A 22,807-nucleotide genomic window follows, 5' to 3' on the forward strand; every position below is an offset into this window, starting at 1 on the left:
GGCGACTGAAGTTAAAGCTTCGTATTTGTTTTTCTTCAAAATTATTGCGAAGCATCATTAACCTTTGGTTTCAAGTGCTAATTATTTTTTTAAAGAAATATCAGTAATCTATCTAAAGGTTCATCGATGTTGACAATATAATAATGACTTTAGCGATGGTCAGGCTTAAAGACCGAATGAATGACAGACAAGTGAAATGTCGGTGTGCACTGAACAAGTGGACAAAGGGATCTAGGTTAACTGACTGACAGCTAAAGGCTGTTAATGACATTTTGATTGACCAAAACCCTCTAAATGGCAGTTTTATAGCCATGTCTATTATTGTTTAATCCGTTCTATTTGGTTAATAATGCTAAATAAGGCTTTATTGCACCAACACGTTGATAAGTTCTTGCCGGTAACTAGCCATCACTACTAGGCGACGACTCATAAGTTATAATTTACTTTATAATTTATTACTATAATTTACCAATTTCTTGCGATTTCATTGGATATTTATTTAAAATATTTTTTCTCTGCGAATTGCTTGGAGATCACCGTGTTTCCTCACATAACGGTGGGCATGCCAAGTGCATGTCAGGCTCCTACTGTTATCTTGATTTCATTGGGTTGGTGTGGTCAGTACGAAAGAGAACGATAGAAAACTTTACCCCAATAATCTGAACCGCCTTATTAAGATCTAAACAAAAGCTTGTTTGAAGCTAGCTTTGCAGATGAGATTTGATTGAATTAAAGTTCGTGTGTGAGTGTCAATAGACATCTTTGCCTTTGGCGTGATGTTTTCTCACTTCAGGCCACGTGTCATTCCTAAATAGTATCATTTCTTTGTTTAACAGTTGTACATGAGAAGACACATTAATATAGATATAGCTGAAACAAGGAATCTTATTCTCAAGAGAATAACACAAGCTAAAGTCTATAGCAGAGTTCCCGCAGTCCAAGTGATGAACCTTGGGGAATTCCCATGTTTGTAACTCTATTTGCCATTAACCTAAATCCCGTTCCTAGTTATGAAAATTTACTTAGATAAATCCCATGTTGATGATTCTATTTCCCATTCCCAGTGAGCTAAATCCCAGTCCTAGTGATGGACCTTGGGGGAGTCCCATGTTGATGATTCTACTTCCCATTCCCAGTGAGCTAAATCCCGGTCCCAGTGATGAACTTTGGAAGAATCCCATGTTGATGATTCTATTTCCCATTCCCAGTGAGCTAAATCCCAGTCCCAGTGATGAAGCATGGGGGAATCCCATGTTGGTGATTCTACTTCCCATTCCCAGTGAGCTAAATCCCAGTCCCAGTGATGAAACTAGGTATTGGGGAAACACTAATTTTGTGATTCTATTTTCCATTCCCAGTGACCTGCAATCTAAATATGAAGGGTAGATAAAACAACAAGCAAAAAGGACAGGTATATCTTTGAGAAGTGCCTTACGCAATGTCATAAGCATTACAACATTAGTCTGCTTTTCAAATGCTTTTTATTTCGTCTATAGGTTTTATTTATCGATCATTGAATCACAATCATGATTAAAGCCGTGTATTCAAACTTTCTAGTGGCTTGTCTTGTTTATTGTTTACCGGCAGTTGGACGTGGGCGGCGACGGGCACGACGCACGCACTTCATGACACGGCGAACACAACGACCTTGTCTTCTGCAGTTAAGACGGGCTCTCAACATGCATCGAACACCATACTTGGCACAGCGAATTATCTTCTGCAAAGAGAAAAGTCAAGGCTACAGTCAGTAATTATGATAAGGGAAAACGGACGTTAATAATGGTTGGAAATTTTCGTTCAAAGATCTTGCCCTTGCATAATCTGAATCTAAATTCTATAAGCTAGCCATGCAGTTTTATGGTTCGATCGATAAAATATAAAGGTTTTTTTAAGGCAGGTCGCAATATAGCTACATCTTCTTACCTTGTTGGGACGTCTCTTCTTGCTGATCAAATCCTTCCCGTCATCTTCTTCGATTTCTGTTTCCGTCTCATCTTCATCATTCTCGACAGCATCAGCCATGATGGATTCTTCGTCATCTTCTGGTTCATCGGACTTCTTTCCTTCCTTCTTCTTGCTGCAGAGCTTCTTGATGACGTGTCGTCGGATGCAAGCGCCAAATTGTCTCAAACATCCGCCACAGAATTTCTTTCCTCGTGCGCATCGACGGAATCCAGCCTTGCAGAGTTTCTAAAGATTGGAAAAACATCTTATTAGAGATTGAAAATGACACAGAATGGTTTATCATGATCTTCTTAGCTTTTTCAGGAGGTGAGGATGGGACGGTCTACTTACTACAAATTTCGGCATTCTTCGTCTCTTTCGTTTTGGGTCCTCTTCGTCTTCTTCAACCTCGTCGTGTTTGTGTCCTTTGTGTTTTTGGGCCATGACACGAACGAAGTGAAGGAATTTTTTGCATTTTCTTACTCCTTTGAGGACGCATCGACAGGCAAAATACTTGACTTTGCAGACGGGAATCAATTTGCATCGAGCTTTAGTCTTCCTAAGGCAGCCAATGAAAACACGTCCACAGACTCTCTGAAAGAACGAAGTATAGAATTAACAAAGATGCACTGACTATATTGACAGGGCAGAACAATGGATGAAATGAAAGTGGGACTATATATATATATCGGTGAGGCTGAAACACGTATTTTTAAAAGATAAAATAAAACGGTTCTGTTGAATTGAAAGGAGGCTGAATAGCGCAGGGAGAGAACAATGATAAAAATACTTATCCCAGTTTGAACTTACTCTCTCTCCAATACGACTAAGTGCTGCTTGTTTCTTAGCCTTGTCTGCAGGGTCATCTTCGTCTCCCAACACTTCATCTTCCATGCTGCCATCGTATAAGAACGACACAGAAGATTCCTCATCGTTAGTCAGCTCTTCAACGTCTTCAGGCAACTCTTCTGCCTTGAACAAGGCAACAGACGCCAACACCAGCAAAAGGATAAGACTCAGCTTCATGTTTACAGTTTTACTTGTACTCAACAAGTGTGACTCTCCTCTGGTGCAAATCCCTGTTATATAGTATACTGATGGAGGGCTTGTTTGTTTAGCTGGTATCGACAGATAAGAGCATCCCACATTGGTAAAAGATATTAAAGAAGTGTGATGTTGACACAAGGTATGATGAACTGCACATGAGCAGATAATGTTCACATTCAAGTGCTAAAAACGTCCCATGCGGGTCAATCAATCTAATAATGTCAATATTGATACAGCTTTTCCGTCACTCATTTGTGAAGCTTGTAGTGTCCCTTTCCACGGTCAAACAGGTTTACTGTCTCTCCTCTTAGAAGACATCTTTCTCTCCTTCTAAATCTCTCATTCTTTCGTTTACGATTTTATGATTTCACTCGCAATAAGAATTGAATGGAAATTTTGAAAACTTGTGTCAAAAATAAAACTTGGTTAAAATTTGTAGACATCCCCGTTGCTACGCTACACAAGAACGCTGAAACACTGTCGTGAACCCTTAATTTATCTCAATTAGCACTTGAATGCAAGGACTTCCAAATGCCTCTATCATTTAATGATTTCCCTTTTCTCGATTCAAGGAAGAGCAATTTTATTTCGTAACTTACTAAAATTAAAATCAAACAAAATATCAAAGCTTATAAAAATAATTTAATTTGGAGCGAGTTGATTGAATTTTCATCAGTGAGGTTTATCACGTTTTCATAGGAATATCTTTGAAGGGCAAAGGCTGTGAAGGATCATGATCGTAGTCATGCGATCTTTAGTGAATAAAATAAAAAATGGCGGTAAAAGTTCACGTGACTCACGATAAAAGTACCGCAAAATTCCACATCTTTACTTCTCATTACGGGTTTTGCTCATTTTTAGAAAGTAACGTTTCTCAGTGTACATCTGCGCATGTCATTTGAACAGTTTAAATTCCGAAAACCCATCCCACAAGAATAAAGGCGTTAGCATGAGCCTAGTGTCTTTAAGATATACGCTTCTCTAGGTATGCTGGTCATAGCAAGGTGTTAATCATCGATGGTCTAGGGGCCGACTAACCTCTCCCTTAGGCTTCGGCCGAGCTTCCTGATCAGTCTGTAATTCCCGGATAGCGGTGTCGGGGTCGAAATCTCCGGCGTTTTGCGCTTCAGCATTGGGTCTGGAGGTATGGTCCTTAACCATTAAAAAGAAATGTGAATAAAAAAAGAATAAATAAGTAATTTTGTGTAGAGAAACTTCAAACGAGTTTTGACGTATTTGTCTTTCCTCGGCACAGAATACGAATGACTCTCTTCGGGGTATTTGGAAAATTTTCTCTCATCATTACAGTCGTTGCACGAGTTCATATTGCACAACAAATAAACCCTTCAAGGAGGCTGATATTTAGATACCATTTTAATTCTAGCTTTAGGCATACATGCCCCACAGGATGCTATCAATAATTATTTATACTTATTATAATCAATATTCAACATTAGGCGATATCTTTTAGTTTTCCCTTTTCACTTTCAGGCGTCTAAGCTATGGCAGCCATTTTGGAAATAACATTTCTAAGTAGTATAGGGAATGGGGGTTCCAGCGCAATCTCAACACGGGCAAGACCCGTGTCAAAAATCCACCTACGGAAACAACCCACTCCAAGTGTGGTTGGGGGCAACAGCGCAAATATGTTAGTCTATATATGGAGTGCGAAGAATGTAAGAGAACTTTTAAGAAAGAAGCGGATTTGAAAAAGCATTTGAAAATGAAGACGAAGTGTATGAGCAGTTATGATTGTGGATGTGGTAAGAAGTTTGAGACTAAGGTTAAATTGTTTTGGCATTGTCAGGACTGTGAGTACGACTACGACGACCTAAAAAGTGCTTGGTATTAGGTATAAAATATTTCCTATTATATAGATGGAATCCCAAAGCAACTTCAGCACGGTGTCAATACCCGGTAACGGTGAGATTGACGTTAGACAGTTTTGGCGTCAGTCAGAAAGGAAGGTTAAAAGGACTCTCCGAAAAGGTATAGAAGAATTAGGAGCCCTGAAAGCGAGCATAATGGTAGAAGTAAGTTTGTCAAAAGACGAGGTAATGACGACAGCAATGTTGCGATCAAAGTCGTTAGTGATATTAGAATCCACGAATCTGGATAGGTCACTCAGTGAAGCCTTAGAAGCAATAATGGAGTCGCTGTCTAACTACACGAAAGAAGGATCGGGTTGGACAGTAGAGGAGGTTGAAGGAATAGAGATAAGTATGGCCAGGTACGTACCCATACGAGGGGGGAGTTACGTACCGCTACCAACGTGGGTAGAAAGGAAGAAGGCTATTGTAAACGTGAAGAATGAAGACAATCGATGCTTTATGTGGGCAATCAGGTCTGCACTGTATCCAGCAGAGAAGGATCCCTGTAGGATAAGTAAGTATCCCACAGATGATTTAGAGTGGGATGGTGTGGAATTTCCCATGCAGTTGATAGACATCCCCATATTTGAGGAAATAAACGATCTAGCAATTAACGTTTACGGAGTCAGAGAGCAGACGATAGTACCGTTAGTTCTGTCAAAAAGTAAAGGAGAGCGCGTACATTTATTCTACCACGGCGGACACTACTCATGGGTTAAACACATTAGCAGACTATTCTACAGACATACTAAGCACAAAGGTAAAAAGTACTTCTGTGACTGCTGCTTGCTGTCATTTACATCCTTAAATACCCTAAAGAAACACGATGAGATCTGCCGCGGAGTCGAAGAAGTGGCACAACGGATCCAGATGCCCACCAACAAAGAGCTTTCATACGCAGACCATCAAAAGCAGATGCAAGTGCCTTACGTGATATATGCAGACTTCGAAGCGTTGATAACTAAGGAAGAGCAGAAACGTGGCGCCACGAATAAGGTAGGATTACACGAGATCTGCTCCTTTGGTTACATAGTAGTCAGATCAGACGGTAAAGCAAACCCTCCTGTGATTTACCGAGGTAAGAACGCAGCTAATGAGTTTCTAGAAGCATTGCGAGAAGAGGAGGGGGAGATAAGAGAACAATTAAGACGTCCAAAGAAGATGGAATTTACCAAAGAGAACCAGGAGGCTTTTAACAAGGCAAAGAAATGCCACATTTGCCAACATACGCTTCTCCAGTTTGGAAGACGGGCCAAGAAAGCGTGGGATGAAGATGGAAAGTATCTAGGAGAAGCTCATTTTAAATGCGGGAAGTATGCTAAGAAGGGTGAGAAGCCGGGAAAGCCCTCCACGCATTGCATTCACTGCCACAAAGCATTTGTTGAGGATTTCTATGTGGATAAGGTTAGAGATCACTGCCACATCACGGGTAAATACAGAGGAGCGGCTCATTGGAAATGCAATATAAACTTCAAAGTAGATCCAGAAATGGAAATACCCGTATTCTTTCACAATTTAAGGGGTTACGACAGTCACTTACTTTTACAAGGAACAGACGGCTCCGAAGTAAAGTGCATACCCAACAACAAAGAAAGGTACATGTCCGTAACTGTGGGCAAGCTGAAGTTCTTAGACTCGCAGCAGTTCATGGCGGACTCCTTAGCAAACCTCGTAAAGTATAACACCAACTTTCCCATTTCCAGTCAATACGGCGCGGAAAGGAAAGGAGTCTACCCATACGAATACATGGACTCCTGGGATCGATTCAAAGAACCCCTACCACCCAAAGATCGCTTCTACAGCACCCTAAACGAGTCTGGTATAAAGGATGAGGAGTACCAGCATGCGTTAGACGTGTGGGAAAAGTACTCCTGTGAGAACATGGGTGACTACCACGACATCTACCTAAGGTCTGACGTAGTGCTGCTTGCAGATGTTTTCCAAAGCTTCAGAAAGATGGCTATGGAATATTACGGATTGGATCCCGCTAATTTCTACACGGCTCCTGGGCTCAGCTGGAGTGCTTTGTTAAAGAAGACAAATGCGCAGTTGGATCTCCTAACGGAGTACGACATGTATCGGTTTATGGAAGACGGTATTCGTGGCGGCGTATGCGGACCCAGCCGACGTTACGCCCGCGCAAACAACCCCTTAGTAGAGCACGACCCAGAGAAACCAACCACATACATTTACTACCTGGATGCGAATAACCTTTATGGTTGGGCAATGTCACAGTACCTACCTGTGAGAGACTTCGAATGGGATCCAGTGAAGCCGATAGACTTCTACATGCAGGTAGGAAAGGAGGAAGACAAGGGTTACGTCTTAGAAGTGGATCTGGAGTACCCAGAGCGCCTGCACGACGAACACAATGAGTTCCCCTTAGCACCAGAAGCGATAGAGATACCATTTAAGCAGCTAAGTCCGCTGCAAAAGCAAATGTGCCCTGGTTACAAACCGTACAGGAAACTAACTATGAACCTGATGGATAAGAAGAAGTATGTGGTACATTACCGCAACCTGCAGTTCTACGTGCGACACGGAATGCGCGTAGAGAAGATCCACAGAGTCCTAAAATTCACGCAGGAACCCTGGATGCGCCCCTACATTGACTTTAACACGCAAAAGCGTACCGCAGCGAAAAATGACTTCGAGAAAAACCTCTTCAAACTGATGAACAACAGCGTGTTCGGAAAGACAATGGAGAACATCCGCAAGCGCGTAAGCGTAAAAATAGTCAGCACCAAAGAGGAAGCAGAAGCATACGTGTCACAGCCAGGCTTCGTTAGATACGTAGAAATGCTGAACTTCTACGTGATTCACATGAAAAGGGCAAACCTCTTACTAAACAAGCCCGTTTACACAGGCTTTACGGTGCTGGATCTATCGAAGCTGCTTATGTACGAGTTCTACTACGATAAGCTTAAGCCAAAGTACGGAGACCGCTGTCGCCTCCTGTACACAGACACCGACTCCCTAATTCTAGAAGTGCAAACGGAAGACGTTTACAAAGACTGCCTCCCCGACATAGACGAGTACGACACCAGCGGTTACCCGAAGGAGCACTTCCTTTACTCTGCGAAGAATAAGAAGGTAATTGGGAAGATGAAAGACGAAATGTTAGGAAAACCCATAGTAGAGTACGTGGGTCTGAAACCAAAGATGTACAGCGTGCTAAAGTTAGACGGCGTAGAAAAGAAAGCTAAAGGCGTAAAAAAGTATGTGGTTAAGAAGGACATTACGCACGAGTCCTACCTCAACGTATTACGAACACGCAAGGAACAGCGGCATAAGATGAACAGCCTGCGCAGCTATGGTCATCAGATACATAACGTCACGCAGGAGAAGGTGTCACTGTCTGCATTTGACGGTAAGCGATGGATGTGTGATGACGGAGTGCATACGATAGCATTCGGACATCACACGATAAGCAGTTCTTCTTTGACGAACCCACGCGTGGGACCATCATGAAGATAATACAAGATGGGCTGGCCCTTCTTAGCTATTACGCTTCGGATCTGGTAAGTTTCCAAAGACCAATTAGGATCCGTAGCTCTTTTGGATCCTCCTTCTAATTCACCCGGCTCATAGAGATATCGAACCGTGACATCGCCTAATCTTTTTTCCTGGGGGAAGACCGCCCTCGAACTTCTGACGAAGGACTTGTGTTCCACGTATTTCTTTTTTATGGCATCCTTGGGTTTCATTCCCGTAGCCCTGGCCGCCTCGTTGTTCAAAGCCGCGACGACCTGGGGGAGCCTCTGGGTCCATTCCCTGTTGCGTTTGGAGGGATCTTCCAGCTCTTTCCAATACTGGTACCCAAAGAGACGCTCGGCCAGGGTCTTATTGAATCTTTCGACGATGCTCTGACCCCTGTGGTACTCAGCTTCGGCTCTCCTAATCTTGATGTCGTGGTCTTTCAGGGTCTTAGTAACCACGCCCATGAACTCTGTCCCCGCATCCACTTGCAGCAGCTTAGGCCATTTCAAGACGCGCTTATAAATCCTACCTAGGGCTTCTGCGACTTCCCCAGAATCCTTGCTGGTTATAGGTTCGGCGTCCTTGTATCTGCTTGCGATATCGACTACGGTCAAAGCGTACCTATAGGTCTTCTTTCTCACCTTATCGTGCGGCAAGAAAAGCAAATCCGCTTGATGAACTTCATTGGGGGTATTTACGGTAAAGCTGGGCCTGGGAATGTACTTGGGCACGGGAAGATAAACCTGCCAGAGGGTTTGTTTTTTCAACCAGTTCTTAGCTGTTTCGTCTGATACCCTGGCCGCGGTCGCGAGTTTCTTGATAGCTGACGCTCCTCTCCAATAGCCTTCCGGCCCATAGTAAATCCTTTTGAGTTTGTCCTCTACGCGACCCATTATATGAATTCCAAAACAAGATTGATCTTACGTCCGTTAAAATCCACCGTCTTTCCGTCCACTTTAATGGTGATGTTTATGCTTTCTACCAAATTAGACAAGTCATAGCTCAAAGAAATGGGAGTGTATTCTACTGGGTCAAATGGATTACCTTTGGGCAGAAACTTGGACATAAGAGAAGACTTTTCTCCATTGTTGTAACTATGGACCAAGTCGCAATAGACTTCGTAAGAGGATGCGACTTTCCATTTCACAGGTACGGCTGTGTCGGTAATTGTCTTGCCCGAGGCACATAATAAAGATCCCAATGGGTCAGACTTTCCAAAAGTCATCGAATAATTTGACATATTATGTTTGAGGGTCATTTCGTGCGGCAATCCTGTGGTGAGAGTATAACCGTGTTTTGCTAATTCCTTGGCCAGTGTGATTGGTGTGTAATGTCCATCGGGCAGCAATACGGCTTGATAGTTAGATCCTCCTGTATGTTCAGTGACTATGCCCCTAATCAGGTTATACCAAGAATTGTACAAAGAGCAACTTATGAGCCTAACCTTATGGGCTTTGATGGGAGGATTCAAATAAGTGGTAAAGTTATTCTTGTCGCTTTCCAAAAAGACGATCATATATTACAGGGGACAAGTCCCCTTCGTTAGAGCAGATACGCCAAAGCTACGCCTCCCGCCAGCCCTGCGACTCCTACGAAGACCAGCTCATTGTCTTTTTGTTTCTTAGAAGGCTGGTAGTAATTCTTGAACTGAGGCTTTCTTAACCCCGTTAATGCCGCGGGGTGCGCCTGCGCATAGAGCTTAAAGGCGTAGTCGGTGTTTTCGAAGTTCTTATCCGCCTGCATTTTGTCTTGGTAGTTCTTGTCCAACCAATCCCTGTAAGCTTGTCTTTTTTCATTCCAAGCTGCCACGTCCCTTTGATATTTCTCCAGCGCTAAGTCGTGTCTCTTCCTTTCGGCGGCCAAATCTCCGCTTTTGTCGCCTCTGACTAATCTATCCAAATACTGACCACCATAATTAGCTCCAGTGAATGCTAAAGCTGCAATAACTCCACCTGCGACCACGCTAGCCATTATATATTAGAAAATCACAGGGATTTTCACGAGTTACGTCGTTGGCAGGTACTTTTCCTTCCGTAGGTAATCCTTTACCATGATAGCTCCGCCTACGGCAGCGGTCATTTTAGCAAAATTAGCGAAGCTCTTGCTTGGGTCTTCAGTAAAGTCTTCTTTGAGCACTTTCTTACCTACCCAACCAATACCCGCAACGATGGAAGTAATGATAGCTGCTTCTTCAACAGTTTTCAACAACGCGGTCGACATTATATTACAAAGCGAGAAGGTTATTACTCCATTTCAGGGATCTTACTTTTTCTAACAGCCGGCTCCACAGGTGCGTGCACGGGCGCGTGATATGTTGGTGGTTCTACTTTTGGCTTCGTAGCCCGCCATTGTAAGTAAAGGCTGCCTGCTGCTATAGCGACTCCTAACGCGCCAATGACGTACCCAGGGTTCCAAAAGGATTCCTCTTCTCTTTCCTCCACCTTTTCTTCTTTTTTGGCTTTGTTCTTCCTATTCATCTCCGCGAGCTTCTTCCCCGCGGCAACTCTGCCTGGAGATTTAGCCTTGGTAATCTTTTGCTCCTCTTGGGGCTGCTCTACCTTCGACTCTGGTTCCATTTATATCTAAGGACTTGAAGGACTTGATAAGTAACTTAATAGGACCTGAGCAAGTACTTAAGGACGACTTGACTAAGTACTTGAGGACGACTTGACTAAGTACTTAAGGACGACTTGACTAAGTACTTGAGGCGACTTGATCAGGTACCTCAGCAAGTGCTGCCTGAAAGACCTTTTCAACTTCTCTGTCCTTTTTGAAGTCCTTCCAAGATGTTCCGAAGGAACCTAGTACCTCCTTCAAGTCGACGTGCTGAGCTACGTGAAGTGCCGCAGAGGCGACTGCCATTAACTTACCGCACTTTAAAGACAACCACCCGCAGGTTATCTTAAGTTCTTGGGCGATGACATAGTCATCTCTTATGTCCTTCTGTAGTTGCTCCACGTCGTCTATGGGCAGCGCAAGTCCAAGCAATTTAGTGGCAAGTCGGATAGCGGAGTCTGCTACGGCGTCCGTGGTCTTACTTGCGAGGGCAGCCTCGTACCTCTTATGGAACTTCTTAACCTCCTCTTCTGACAGCTTATTAACTTGCTCATGGGTAAGTTCCTTACCTATCATTTCTTTACACTTCCCAGAAGACACAAGGATGTTGAGTTGTTCACTTAACTGCGTGGGGACTTCATCTATCAACTGCTCAATCTCCATATACATTAACGTCATAAGGAAACCTCAAAGAGAAGATCATCTTGGAATGTTGGTGCGTCTTTAGATGCCGCATGTATTCATGCAACTGTTCCTTGCTTATCTCACCGCCGTAGTCGCTTAAGATGGTTTCCAGGTCTGACTTGCTCGGAGTATAAAATACGACCAGGGAGCCTATGTTTTCCCTAAAGGGTTTAGAGACGCTGGTAAGCTGCTGCGAGAGTAACCAAACGCTGATATTGTCATGCCTACCGCTGAAAGCAAGCTTCACCAATTCGGAGGTGCGCTTTTTTACGTCATCCCCACAGGCAATGTCATCCAATATGAATAAAGTCTGTGTATCTTTAGGGAATTGCTTGTGCCAGAACTTAAGATGGCTGGATAACTCGTTGGGGTCTAAGATGTCCACAAAGAAGTCGTCGTCTTTCACTCCTATGCCTTCCCAGGTAACATTATTCCTGTAGGTGGGACATAATAGCACGATGTAGTCGAAGCGGTATCTAAAGGGTCCTAATAGCTGCTCCACGACAAATTGTGTCTTTCCACAGCTGGTGGGTCCTACTATCAGAGCGTTACAAGGTATGTGATCTGGGTTCATATATAGATGGAACCAGTGGAAGCAATGCAAAAAATCATAGCCGACGCAAAAGATAAAAAAGACACCATAGATCTGCAAAGAGAGGAAATAAATCGGTTAAAAGAGCGCGTGCAGGAATTGTACGACGAAATGTGTAGTCTGAAGCGCACAGAAAGGCTTGCTGCACTCTGGACGATGATAGGCTGGACTAGGGATTCCCTTAAGGATTTCATGCGATACCCTCTGTGATTATATATATGGACTGCATTACATCTGAACTACCTGCTGACTGCATTACGCCTAAAGTACCTACTGAACCATCCGATGACTGCATAGTCGCTACCCCTCCAACGCCAAAGCCTCGTAAGAAACACAGCTGCCGTCACTGTAATGAGGTATTCTCTGAAGGAGACTTCGTTGGACATTGGTGTCCTGCGGATACTAAAGCACAAAGGACTTTAGAAGATGCTCGATGAAAAGGTCGTAAAGAAGGTCTTACTGATTTCCACCAAAGGAATTAGCATAGACCTCATTTTTTATTGTTATTTTGTTAAATGCTGCAAAGATGACATTGAAGGATAGTCTATTTTTTATTGTTATTTTGTTAAATGCTGCACAGATGATGTCAAAGAATGGTCTATATCTTTCATCGTTAAGTTCCTACAAAGAATGAAATCTACATTCGTCTCTTACCGTATTTTAACAATTTAACAATAAAAAAATAAGATCTACGTAATTGTCTCTTGCTGACATTTAACAATTTAACAATAAAAAATGAGGTATATATAATGAAGTGCGTGCAATGTGATAGAGCTTTTAGTAGCAAGCAGCGACTGCAATACCATCTTTCCAAGAAAGTCTGTCAAAAGACCATCAGCACTGTTTGTGGCGACTGCGGTAAGGAATTGTCCACCGTACAGGCCCTACGATATCACCGCGAGCATAGAGTCTGCCTTAAAGGCCATTGCCACCGATGCGATGAACCCCTCTTTGAAGAGAACTGGCATAAATACCGCTGCCGACGTTACCACCTCGAAGAAGTCGTCTGTGAAACCCACGGCGATTTAGCAGAGCGATGTTGCCCCCTTGAAACCAGCCGGGCTTTAGTGCTGCGTAAAAAAGAAATAGACCAAGATTTCGTATGCTTTGACGACTACGAAGGAGTAAGATGGGAGAACCGAGAACACTGGGACGGCATCTGCGATAAATGTGGTTGTCAACGCAGCGGTCAACATATTTGGTGTTGCCTGTACGAAGGTCCCAAGCCTTTAGACCATTACCTTGCAATACGAAAAGAATGGTCTAATATATGATGTTACCTTACGTCGCAGCGTTCGCAGGAGGAGCCTTGATTACGATATCGATCGATTTCATGTCGGAAAAAATGAGGTCCGACGTAGCAGACCAATACCTAGAAGCCCATGAGGACGACTAATCACACAATGGATTAGCCTCCGCCTTTCTTTCAACGTCGAACTTCCATCGACCGTTGACTTTACCATAGCTACGTACGTGAGTGTACTCTTCGCCTTGCAGTACGTACCGTACGCAGTCAGGAGCCCATAAACTGTACTCTTGGCTGCCGTCTAAGAGGACCAACCTTAAACGGTTAATGTCCTCGAAGACGACGTAATTTTTTATTTTGTATGAAATGCCTTGTATTAATTCGCGCCAGTGAGTTTGTTCAACTATCATTATATTTATGAAATATCTTTCGGTGCGTTTGTAGCGTCTCCTGTGACTTGAAAGCCTTAACGCAGCCAGGACAAGGTATGCGAATGCCGTCGACGTAACGGCCGATTTCCCTGCAGATCAGATCGTAATCGTTGCAAACCATCGTAAGATAACCATTCATTTCATATTGCGTCAATACCGCTTTTTGTTTGTCGGACAATACGCCGTTACCCTTTGGCGTCTTCAGTTCCAGACATAACCCATTGTATTTTTTATGGGAGTTAAGAATTAGGATGTCGGGTTGACCTGCCTGGTAGCCCTTTTGCCAGCACGTTATCCTTTTACTGGTGGTATCTTGCAATTCCCCGAGTCCAGGTGCTAATAACAGCGTAGGGTGAAACCGGCGTATGTAATCGATGACCTTCTTATGTAAGTCAAACTCATTCTCGATCTTGAAGACCAACTTATTTGGACCATCCAACGAGTACTTTCCCGTCTTCCTTAACGTAGGTAGGACATCCTCGAAGACCCAATCTTGAAATGCCTCTGCTGTCGGTAGCTTGGAGCTAAATATTAACTGATACAAACCAGATTCCGTCACGTACAGGGATTGTGGGTGTGAACCAGAAGGGAGGCGATTCACCTCTATTCTAAATTCACTAAGCCTCTTCTTATGCTTATCCCGCACGTGGACTTTAATAGCATCTTTGGTGTCTGCGTAACCTAATGCCTTTGCTACCTCTTTCGCCTTAAAGTACAGCTTGTCGCTTTGCACTAGGCATTGCAGTTTAGTTTCGTTGTTTTCGAATACGCGGAGCATATTATACGTAAGGGATATTTTTATCCTCAGTCATCCTAGTACGCAACGCTTTTTAGCTGATTCATTTCCACGCTTAGCTGCGCGTCTGAGACTACGAAAATGTATGCATTTATCTTAGTAGTGTCGCTGGCGTCTTTGGTGCGCTTGATCTCCAACGTAATGCCGTCCTGGGTATTTACCAGGCGTAATCCCTGTCCATGTAGGTCTTCGTCGTTCGTCGTGCGCATGTCGATCCACAGCGCATACTTATCCTTAAAGAATTCCTTTGGGCTAATTTGGTCGCCAAACTTACGCGCGACTTCCCGGTACATGTCCTCGGGCTTTATCCCTTGTGAGTAAACCTTATTAGGCACTCCGTTAATGCTAACGCCTACGTTAGTGATGTTAGGATTAAAGAATGCCTCAGAGTCACGCAATCCTGCCGTGTATGTCTTTGCGAACAGCAACATTATCCCTGTAAGGCTGCGCCTGGGAAGGTTAATGCTTTGGTTGATGACCTCTTCGACGTTGTTCGTAAAGCTGAACGTCTTGTACATCACGACGTGATCGTAAAGGAAAGCCTTCCCGGCGCTGTATTCCATGCCAGCGCTACGAGCCAGCTCTTCGCTGTATACCGTTTCGTACTGCAGCTCCAAGTTCTTGATGAAATAAGGATCCACGGCTGATGAACTTACATCTTTTCCTTGCAGGATGTTCGTAGTGTCTGCTAGGGTCACTTCGAACTGCAGTTCGCTTAGCTGCCTTGGGTAGTATGCACCGTGGTTCGTGATAATTTCGAAATCTAATGGAACAACATATTTAGTACCATAAGCCGTCTTTATTTCGTCTTCTCCTGAGGCGCCAGAGGTTGCGCTTCTTACCTTGCGTATGGCTACGCTTGCTATTCCCTGCTCTATCCTTTGCGCGCGGTCAAATGCAGTCAACCATAAGTCTTTGTACGTGGTATACAAATCATACCTGTTTAAGTCCAGCAAGGATTCCCCGGCGAACTTTACACGCATTTTGGAAACGAGGTTTCTACCCGCATTATTGACGACGTGACGCGCGTCTGCGGTATCTGGCTGTATTGCTAGGTCAAACCTCAAAGCCAAGGTACCGGGTACTAGGACTAGGTTATCCGTTAGGCGGGGTACGCCTACGTACAGCGTCTCCCCCGGCTTTGCGCTAGAAGGTGTGAATGTAACCCGGTGAAAGGTGCGTTCTGCTTTCAGGCCGCCGACCTGCTTAGGTAATATGTTGGGGTTTAACTTTGAGCTTATCATATATAATGGAAGCCGAAGACTTTGATCCCCTTACCGAAGAAGGTCAAGTCGACATTAACGATGACCAATATGATTACCTAACCGCCGACAGCGAAAGAGACGGTCTAACCACCGGCGAAAGGGTCAAAAGGAATTACGGCGTTAGCAGAGCAAGTAGCGTTATGAGGACCCTCAGGGGTATGTTTAAGACCAAAAATCCAGGCAAACCCATTCCACAGCGCTTTGAAATGACAAATCTGGGGCCTGTCCCCGAAGCCCCCAGCGCTGCATGGCTTAGTAAGGTTCAGGAACAAATGGATGAATCCATGGAAGAAACCCCGGACGACTTTGATAGGATCAAGGAAGAATTCCCAAACTGGGAACCAAACAAAGTCCAAGTAATGTTCGACGCGGATAACGAATGGGGTAGGGAAGTCATAGTAGCAAGGTTAAATAGGTCTAATGCTCATCCATATGTCATCAGGGACATAAATGGTAAATACTACGCAGATAAAAATATTACTCCAACCCTTAGAAAGACATTAGGAGAACCCAACTTACCCGAAAGAATGAGAGAAAATAGTGAGAATATTGACGAAGCCGTCGAAAGAGTTAAGACCATAATGCAGCGGCAACAAAAAGGTCTTGAGGCGATAAGGGAAGTAGAAGAGCTAAAGCAAGCGATGGAGGAAAGGGAAGCAGATTACATACGGCAAAACCGACTACTCCTTGATGCTCAAAAGAGAGAACTTGACGACAAGAATCAACGCATATTAGAACTTAGAGAACAAAGAGACATTTCTCTTCGCGAAAAAGACAGCGCCCAAAGGGCATTCAATCTCGCCCTGCAAGGCCTGGATATAAGCAAGGAAGAAGCCAAGGACTTACGTACCACCATAGAGGGTTCTTTGGTGGAGCGGCGGCAGTTGGTTGCCGAAATCAACACTAAAGAGGAGCAAATCCGACAAAGAGATCAGGCCATTGAAGACCTGGAGGGGCAAATAGAGCGGCAGCAGGAAATAATCAATGACCAAACTCGTACTGAAGAGGAAAGGGAGGCAGCTCAAAAGGAAGTAGAAACCCTTCAGGAAAGAGTCGCGGAATTACAGGCGCAAAAGGACAACTTGGAAAAGGAGCTGGGGCTTACTACCAAGGAAAAGGTAAAAAGAGCCCTTTTGAAGTATGGCGTTCCGCTGGCATTTGCAGTCGCTATTAGCACCGTAGTAGGAGTTATCCTATCCGCGCTTAAGGCTACGGGCGCGGGCGTAAAGAAATTAGGCAATGGGCTGACGGACTTAGGAAAAAAGATGGCAGCCGGTCTTCCTGGGCTGCTGGGTTCGGTTGTTTCCTTGGCACTTAGGGCCGGCGGAGAATTGTTAAAGTTCGTGGGGAATAACATTTGGATATTAGTCGTCGCTATTGGGGTGGTCCTCCTGAAGAAGATGAAGGCTTGATCTTATCCTTCTCATCGGACGGTGTCCTGCTTTGAGGATAATGAAAGACGGTATTAGCACCGCCCTGGTAATTTGGAACCAACGGTAACACACTCATGGTAGAAATGGGCTTATGACTCCAGACTGCATTAGCGGGCCTGCGACCTACGCGATTTATTCCAAACTTGCCGTCATCAGAAGTGACTTGCAACTTAGCATATTTACAATTGGCTAGCATATGAAAAGTCACTGGCGTTAGGTCTTCAGTGGATCCAGTGTAGGGCTCCATCGAAAAATGGGTAACTTTCCTGGTGTTCGTTGAAGTTCGATAAGGAAGCAGGGGCTTATTATTCTCATCGATAAGCCTAAACCCCACATTCGCATGCGTATTTGCATTAATGCTAATAGTGCAAATGACCAATGCAGTGCCCCCAACCTCAACCCACAGTCCAACGTCATGCCAAGCGCCGTTGTCATATCCCTCTTCATCTAAGCGGTGGGTATAACGCGTTTCCCTCACGTATGGATTCATATATTACAGGGAACAAGTTCCCTTCTAGAGGCTCATTACCGTCAAAGTGCTGATGGTCATGTGGTTATAGACAGTATTCCTTTGATTTTCTATGCTATTTATGCAAACACTCCCGGTGTCATCTACTCTTATCTGCAGCTTTACCTTCCCGTGGCAATCAGCAACCATGTGGAAAGTCCAAACGGAAAGATTCTCAGAGCTATTCGTTGGCGGCTCTACTGAGAAATGCGTGGGCTCTCTGTTGTTCGTCTTCGCGCGCATGGGCTGTAATACTCCATTGTCGTCACAGAAACGAAATCCTATATTCGCACTGCTAACGGCCCCCAAAGAAATGCTGCATAATATCAACTTCTTTCCGGAGTAGTTCAAATCCACGGACATCCCCGTGACATCAACCCAAGATGCTTGGGCGTATTTTTTCTCGCCTGTGTAAGTCGTATAAACGCAATCTACTCCAGTTACGTAGGGGTTGTTCATCGCCATATATAATAACTCAGACCAATGCTTGCAGCTGCTAGGCCGGCCTTTAGTAAGTTATGGTCATATTCCTCAGGTATCGCAGGCAGGACCTTCTTTGATGGTTTCTTAACTGTGGGTAGCTTCGTTTCGTGTGACTTTTTTGGCTTCTCTACGAAGTGAGGAATGTTCCTAAGAGTGTCAGAGTTCACGTCGTTCACCCCAAACTTCATATCCTTAGTAGCTCGCTGCAGTTTGTTGTTGTATCCTACTACAGAACCAGTATTTATAGATAAATTACTAGGCATTAACCAACAACCCGGGGCTACTGCGTAGTCCAACCTCGCCTTAGAATTTTGTATGGCTAGTTGGTAACGCTGTACGCCCTTGCTAATGTCGCCCTCCAAGATTGAACTTTCAAATAAGATCAAGGCTTCGGCTCGCGTTTCTTCTGCGGCGCCAGTATTTCCGATTATGCTGGATCGGGTGTTTACCTGAGCTCCAAGGATAGAATACACGTAAGCTTCTATGCTGCGGTTTAAACGGGCAAGGCCGGCTTTGGTTAGTCCTTTACCTTCTGGGGGTATGAAATTAAGATATTGCTTTGTTTGCTCGTCGTTGGTAATCTTAATAATCAGTGGATTGGCCCCTGCATACTTACCACCCTCGTCTTTGAACAGAGGCCCGTCTCTAACTTCCTTAGTGGTCTTAGCGTTTGGTTCAAAGAAGGTGCTACTGTCGTGAGTTTCCTTATGATATCCCGTGTTCCACCGTAGCCGCAATGCATGAACTTCCTTATCGCTTAGCTCGTGTCCGCCAATCCCCCAATAAGCCCAAATATGCCCCAGACCATTGTTAGCGCCGGCAGTGCATCGGAAATCCTTCCCTACAACGTCAAACTCCTTACAGAGTCTGTCATAAGCCGGCACGCTGTATTTATTATCTCTTGGATAAAACGTGGCATCTCCCGGTAATGCAGTAACGCCCATCTCATGCAGTATTCTTCTAACCGTGAAGTGAAAATGAAACATAAATATTGAATTCTTCATCAAGCTTGCGCTTACACCACAGCCGCTAGTGGCACACCAAACTGCAAAGTTCAACTGCTGCGGCCAATAACGCATGTTAGGACCACTTAACCATTCATGAGATTCCTTAGCGGTGGTATGATTAATGGGCACGTTTTTGAAGATATCTCGCACCTTTAACGGAAAGGAATGCTTGTTAGAGATCCGCATGTTCAGCGTTAGGTCCAAGCTTGGGTGTTTATCAAATGAAACTGCGGGTATCGGATAAGTACTGGTACCCAGCAATAATTCCTTTGACCAACTGGGTTCAACATGCGTTGGCGCTGGCGTTGGCTTATGCATTGGCGAATGCTTCAGTTGATCGTCTATTTGATTAACCAGCGTAGGCTTCAAATCCTCGTTGCTGTACATCCTAGAGCCGTTATAGTAAATACCATCGGGCCTTCTTTCGAACTTACTGGGGTCTGCATGTGGAAACATCTTCCTAAATGCTCTCCAATTCCAGTAATCCCGGTTGTCGTGATGTGGCTGCTCCTCAATATCATTCCCAAAAGCGTCGTACATTAGTATATATAATGGATGTTATACCATCAGCGCCTCCACTTTATCCTGAACTTCCTAAGGAACCTAACGAATTAAACGCTGAAAACTTTCGTCTGAATAAAGCGAACTTAATCCTGGCTTACTTGGAAGGGCAGACAAAACACTACGAAAAAGTTAGGAAGAAATACGTTAGAGCCCGGAGTACGCTACATAAGATTTCGATAACTTCAGGATCCATATCCGTTGTGTTAACGGGCTCCGGCGTTGCTACTTCGCTTACTGGACCGGGAATAATCGTTGGAGTTCCTTTGGCTGGCGTTGGGGCAGCCTGTGGTATTATTTCGGCTGTTGCTACGGGTATTATGAAACAGTTGTCAAGCAAAATATCAAAACACGACACGACAATAGCTCTGTCAAGGGCTAAAGTAAATACGATCACTGACCTTGTCTCAAAGGCTTTGCGTGACAGAAAGATAGACGACGTAGAATTCTCGCTTATTCTGGCCGAAGAGGAAAAGTACGAGAAATTAAAGTCGGACATAAGGAACAAAAAAACAGTCGTAAAAGATCTTTCCGAGGAATCTCGCAAAAAGATCTATCAAGAAGCGAAAGAAGAGCTTCAAAGAAAGCTTGCTCAGTAAACATCTGCTTCGAAAAGAGCGTGACGGGATTCTATTTACATATCGAACGTCAGTCTAGAAAATATGCAAATTAGAGTGTAAGACATAAATATAATAAATTTCACATACATAAGCGTCCAGATGTGTCTGGCGTTCGCTTGTGATCGTGGACTTTGGGGCTGGGGAGGCCTCGCTGTAGACGCATTTGGACCGGTTGCTGTGAGTGAAAAAAAGCCTCCCCCACTCACAGCAACCGTGGGGGGAGGGGTAGAAAGTGCGATTCAACCCCGCGATGGGGGGTTTCGCGATTGGAAAAGTTGGAAAAGTCAGGGGGTGTCTCGGGACGCTGTCCGGAGTTCACCCTCTGGTGGGTCGTAAGAAAGATATATGTGTATGTACTAGAGGGCCTCTGGCGCGGGATGAAATAAGCCCCGTAAGCCCAAAATGCAAAAAACCCCACTGGGGATAGCTTGGTGTTCTGCGCGATGCATTCCCCAGTGGGGTTTCTGGCAAAATAAACGCCAGTTTTGCATTTTTATTTTCTCGGAATCCATCCTAACAGGGGGTGGTTGGGGTCTATTTTGTAAAATATTTCGTAAATTACGTCAGGATAATAAGGAATATCCTTATCCAGCCGACAAAACATCCACTCGGCTTTTGTCATATCAGAAACCTCGGGAATAGACTTACCGGTAATTTCAGACAAAAGATAGGGAATAGCTTTGTAATATTTCCCTAGCTTTAATTTTTTCAGCGTTTTCCGTAGACTTTGTGGGGTTGGCTCTTCTAAGTGGTCTATGATTTTCTTCTTTACTTCGTTGTCTAAATATACCGGTCGATAACCTTGGATATGACTCATCCAGTCCCTAAAGTATTTTATTCTCTTGTATGGGGTCTTCTTACGACCTCCATTGGCGTAATATTGCTCTTTGGTAGCATTTGGTACGGCATTACGAATATTTTTACCGCACTCGTAACACTGTGCTGACGTGTCGTCTTCTATTTGCATTTTCTTACCACAACAAATATACTTATTTGGTGGTGGGGTAACAAACTTGGGTTTCAAGCACTTTATACAGAAGTCATAAACAAACTCTTTACAATCTTCGCACTCCATATATAGACTAACATATTTGCGCTGTTGCCCCCAACCACACTTGGAGTGGGTTGTTTCCGTAGGTGGATTTTTGACACGGGTCTTGCCCGTGTTGAGATTGCGCTGGAACCCCCATTCCCTATACTACTTTTCTACGATACCATGGTGGTTTTACCGGTAGACAATGCAATGAATGAAAACATCACGTTAACTAATGCCAAAACGCTGTTTACATGTGTTAGAGTGCATATCATATCCATGAAAACGTTAACTACCAAAATTGTACAAACAAGTTTTGTAGGTCTACTTAACTTACTAATTTGCGCAATTTCTTGTACTTCACTGACATATGGTATACACTCTACCGCGATGAAATTGTTGCCCGTAGGGCCTTAAAATAAAACTCGTTTTTGCGATGACTTGGTGGTATTGGGGGAAAGCAGTTTTATAAATCCGATACTATAGTCAACGCCGCGAAGAAACTAAGAGTACAGAATGCAGAATGAAAGTTTGTGTAATAAAATTATTATTGTCTAATAGGTTTGATAACTAAACGAAAATGCGTGCCACTTTCTATCCATCGATTTTGTTTCACTTTTTCTGGAGACCTGCCAAAACCCCATCATTAGGTCTAGTACCATAATAATTATATTAGAATTTTTTTTAACAAAACGATTTTTAGACGCGTTTAGTTCTCTCCTCTCATGAAACAGCCGTGAGCGTTTTCTTTTTAACCCTTTATGCTTCACAGAAGACCAAAATCCCAAGGGGTCTTATCATTAAAGGAGATACTTATACTGCATCCTACGCAGACGTCCTCTCGCTTCTCCGTTGCGTGACGACCATAGGGATGTCTTAGTAAGGGTAGGCCCCTACAAAGATATTCTGAACAAGATCGTCACTCAACGGCGAATCCAATCATACGCTGCACGATCTAACGCGTGACGGAAAGTCCTACTTTAAATTTACCAAGAAGAGAAAAATAGAGGGAAAAACGAATATTTACAAACGAATAAGATAATATAGGTGATGATACGAGATGAAGTAAAAAATAAACGCTTGCGATGAAAACTTTAGGGGGAAAATCGCAAGCATTTGAAAATATTTTAAAGCCTTTTCTTTGGTTTTCAGTATTTCCCAAGAGAGAAATATTGCCTCTACCCTCCAGGGGAATAGAAAACCTCATTCGTTTCTCTCCGAAGCAGTACAAAACTTTTCTTTCCTTCTTT

At 43.9% G+C, this 22,807-nt stretch overlaps 1 protein-coding gene across 1 annotated transcript; it reads right to left on the reverse strand.

Moving 5' to 3' along the window:
• Positions 1–1,464: 1,464 nt before the first annotated feature.
• Positions 1,465–3,018, reverse strand: LOC116296924 (uncharacterized). Its single transcript, XM_031705044.2, has 4 exons — positions 2,755–3,018; positions 2,296–2,538; positions 1,924–2,190; positions 1,465–1,717 (listed from the first exon to the last, which is right to left on the reverse strand). The coding sequence occupies exons 1-4, from the start codon at positions 2,968–2,970 to the stop codon at positions 1,571–1,573; spliced, it is 873 nt and encodes a 290-aa protein (XP_031560904.2). The 5' UTR covers positions 2,971–3,018; the 3' UTR covers positions 1,465–1,570.
• Positions 3,019–22,807: the final 19,789 nt, after the last annotated feature.

The sequence above is a fragment of the Actinia tenebrosa genome, unplaced genomic scaffold (genome assembly GCF_029948245.1).
Source record: "Actinia tenebrosa isolate PJP-AT-01 unplaced genomic scaffold, QUT_ActTen_1.0 PGA_scaffold9__36_contigs__length_13948895, whole genome shotgun sequence".
Taxonomy (NCBI): domain Eukaryota; kingdom Metazoa; phylum Cnidaria; class Anthozoa; order Actiniaria; family Actiniidae; genus Actinia; species Actinia tenebrosa.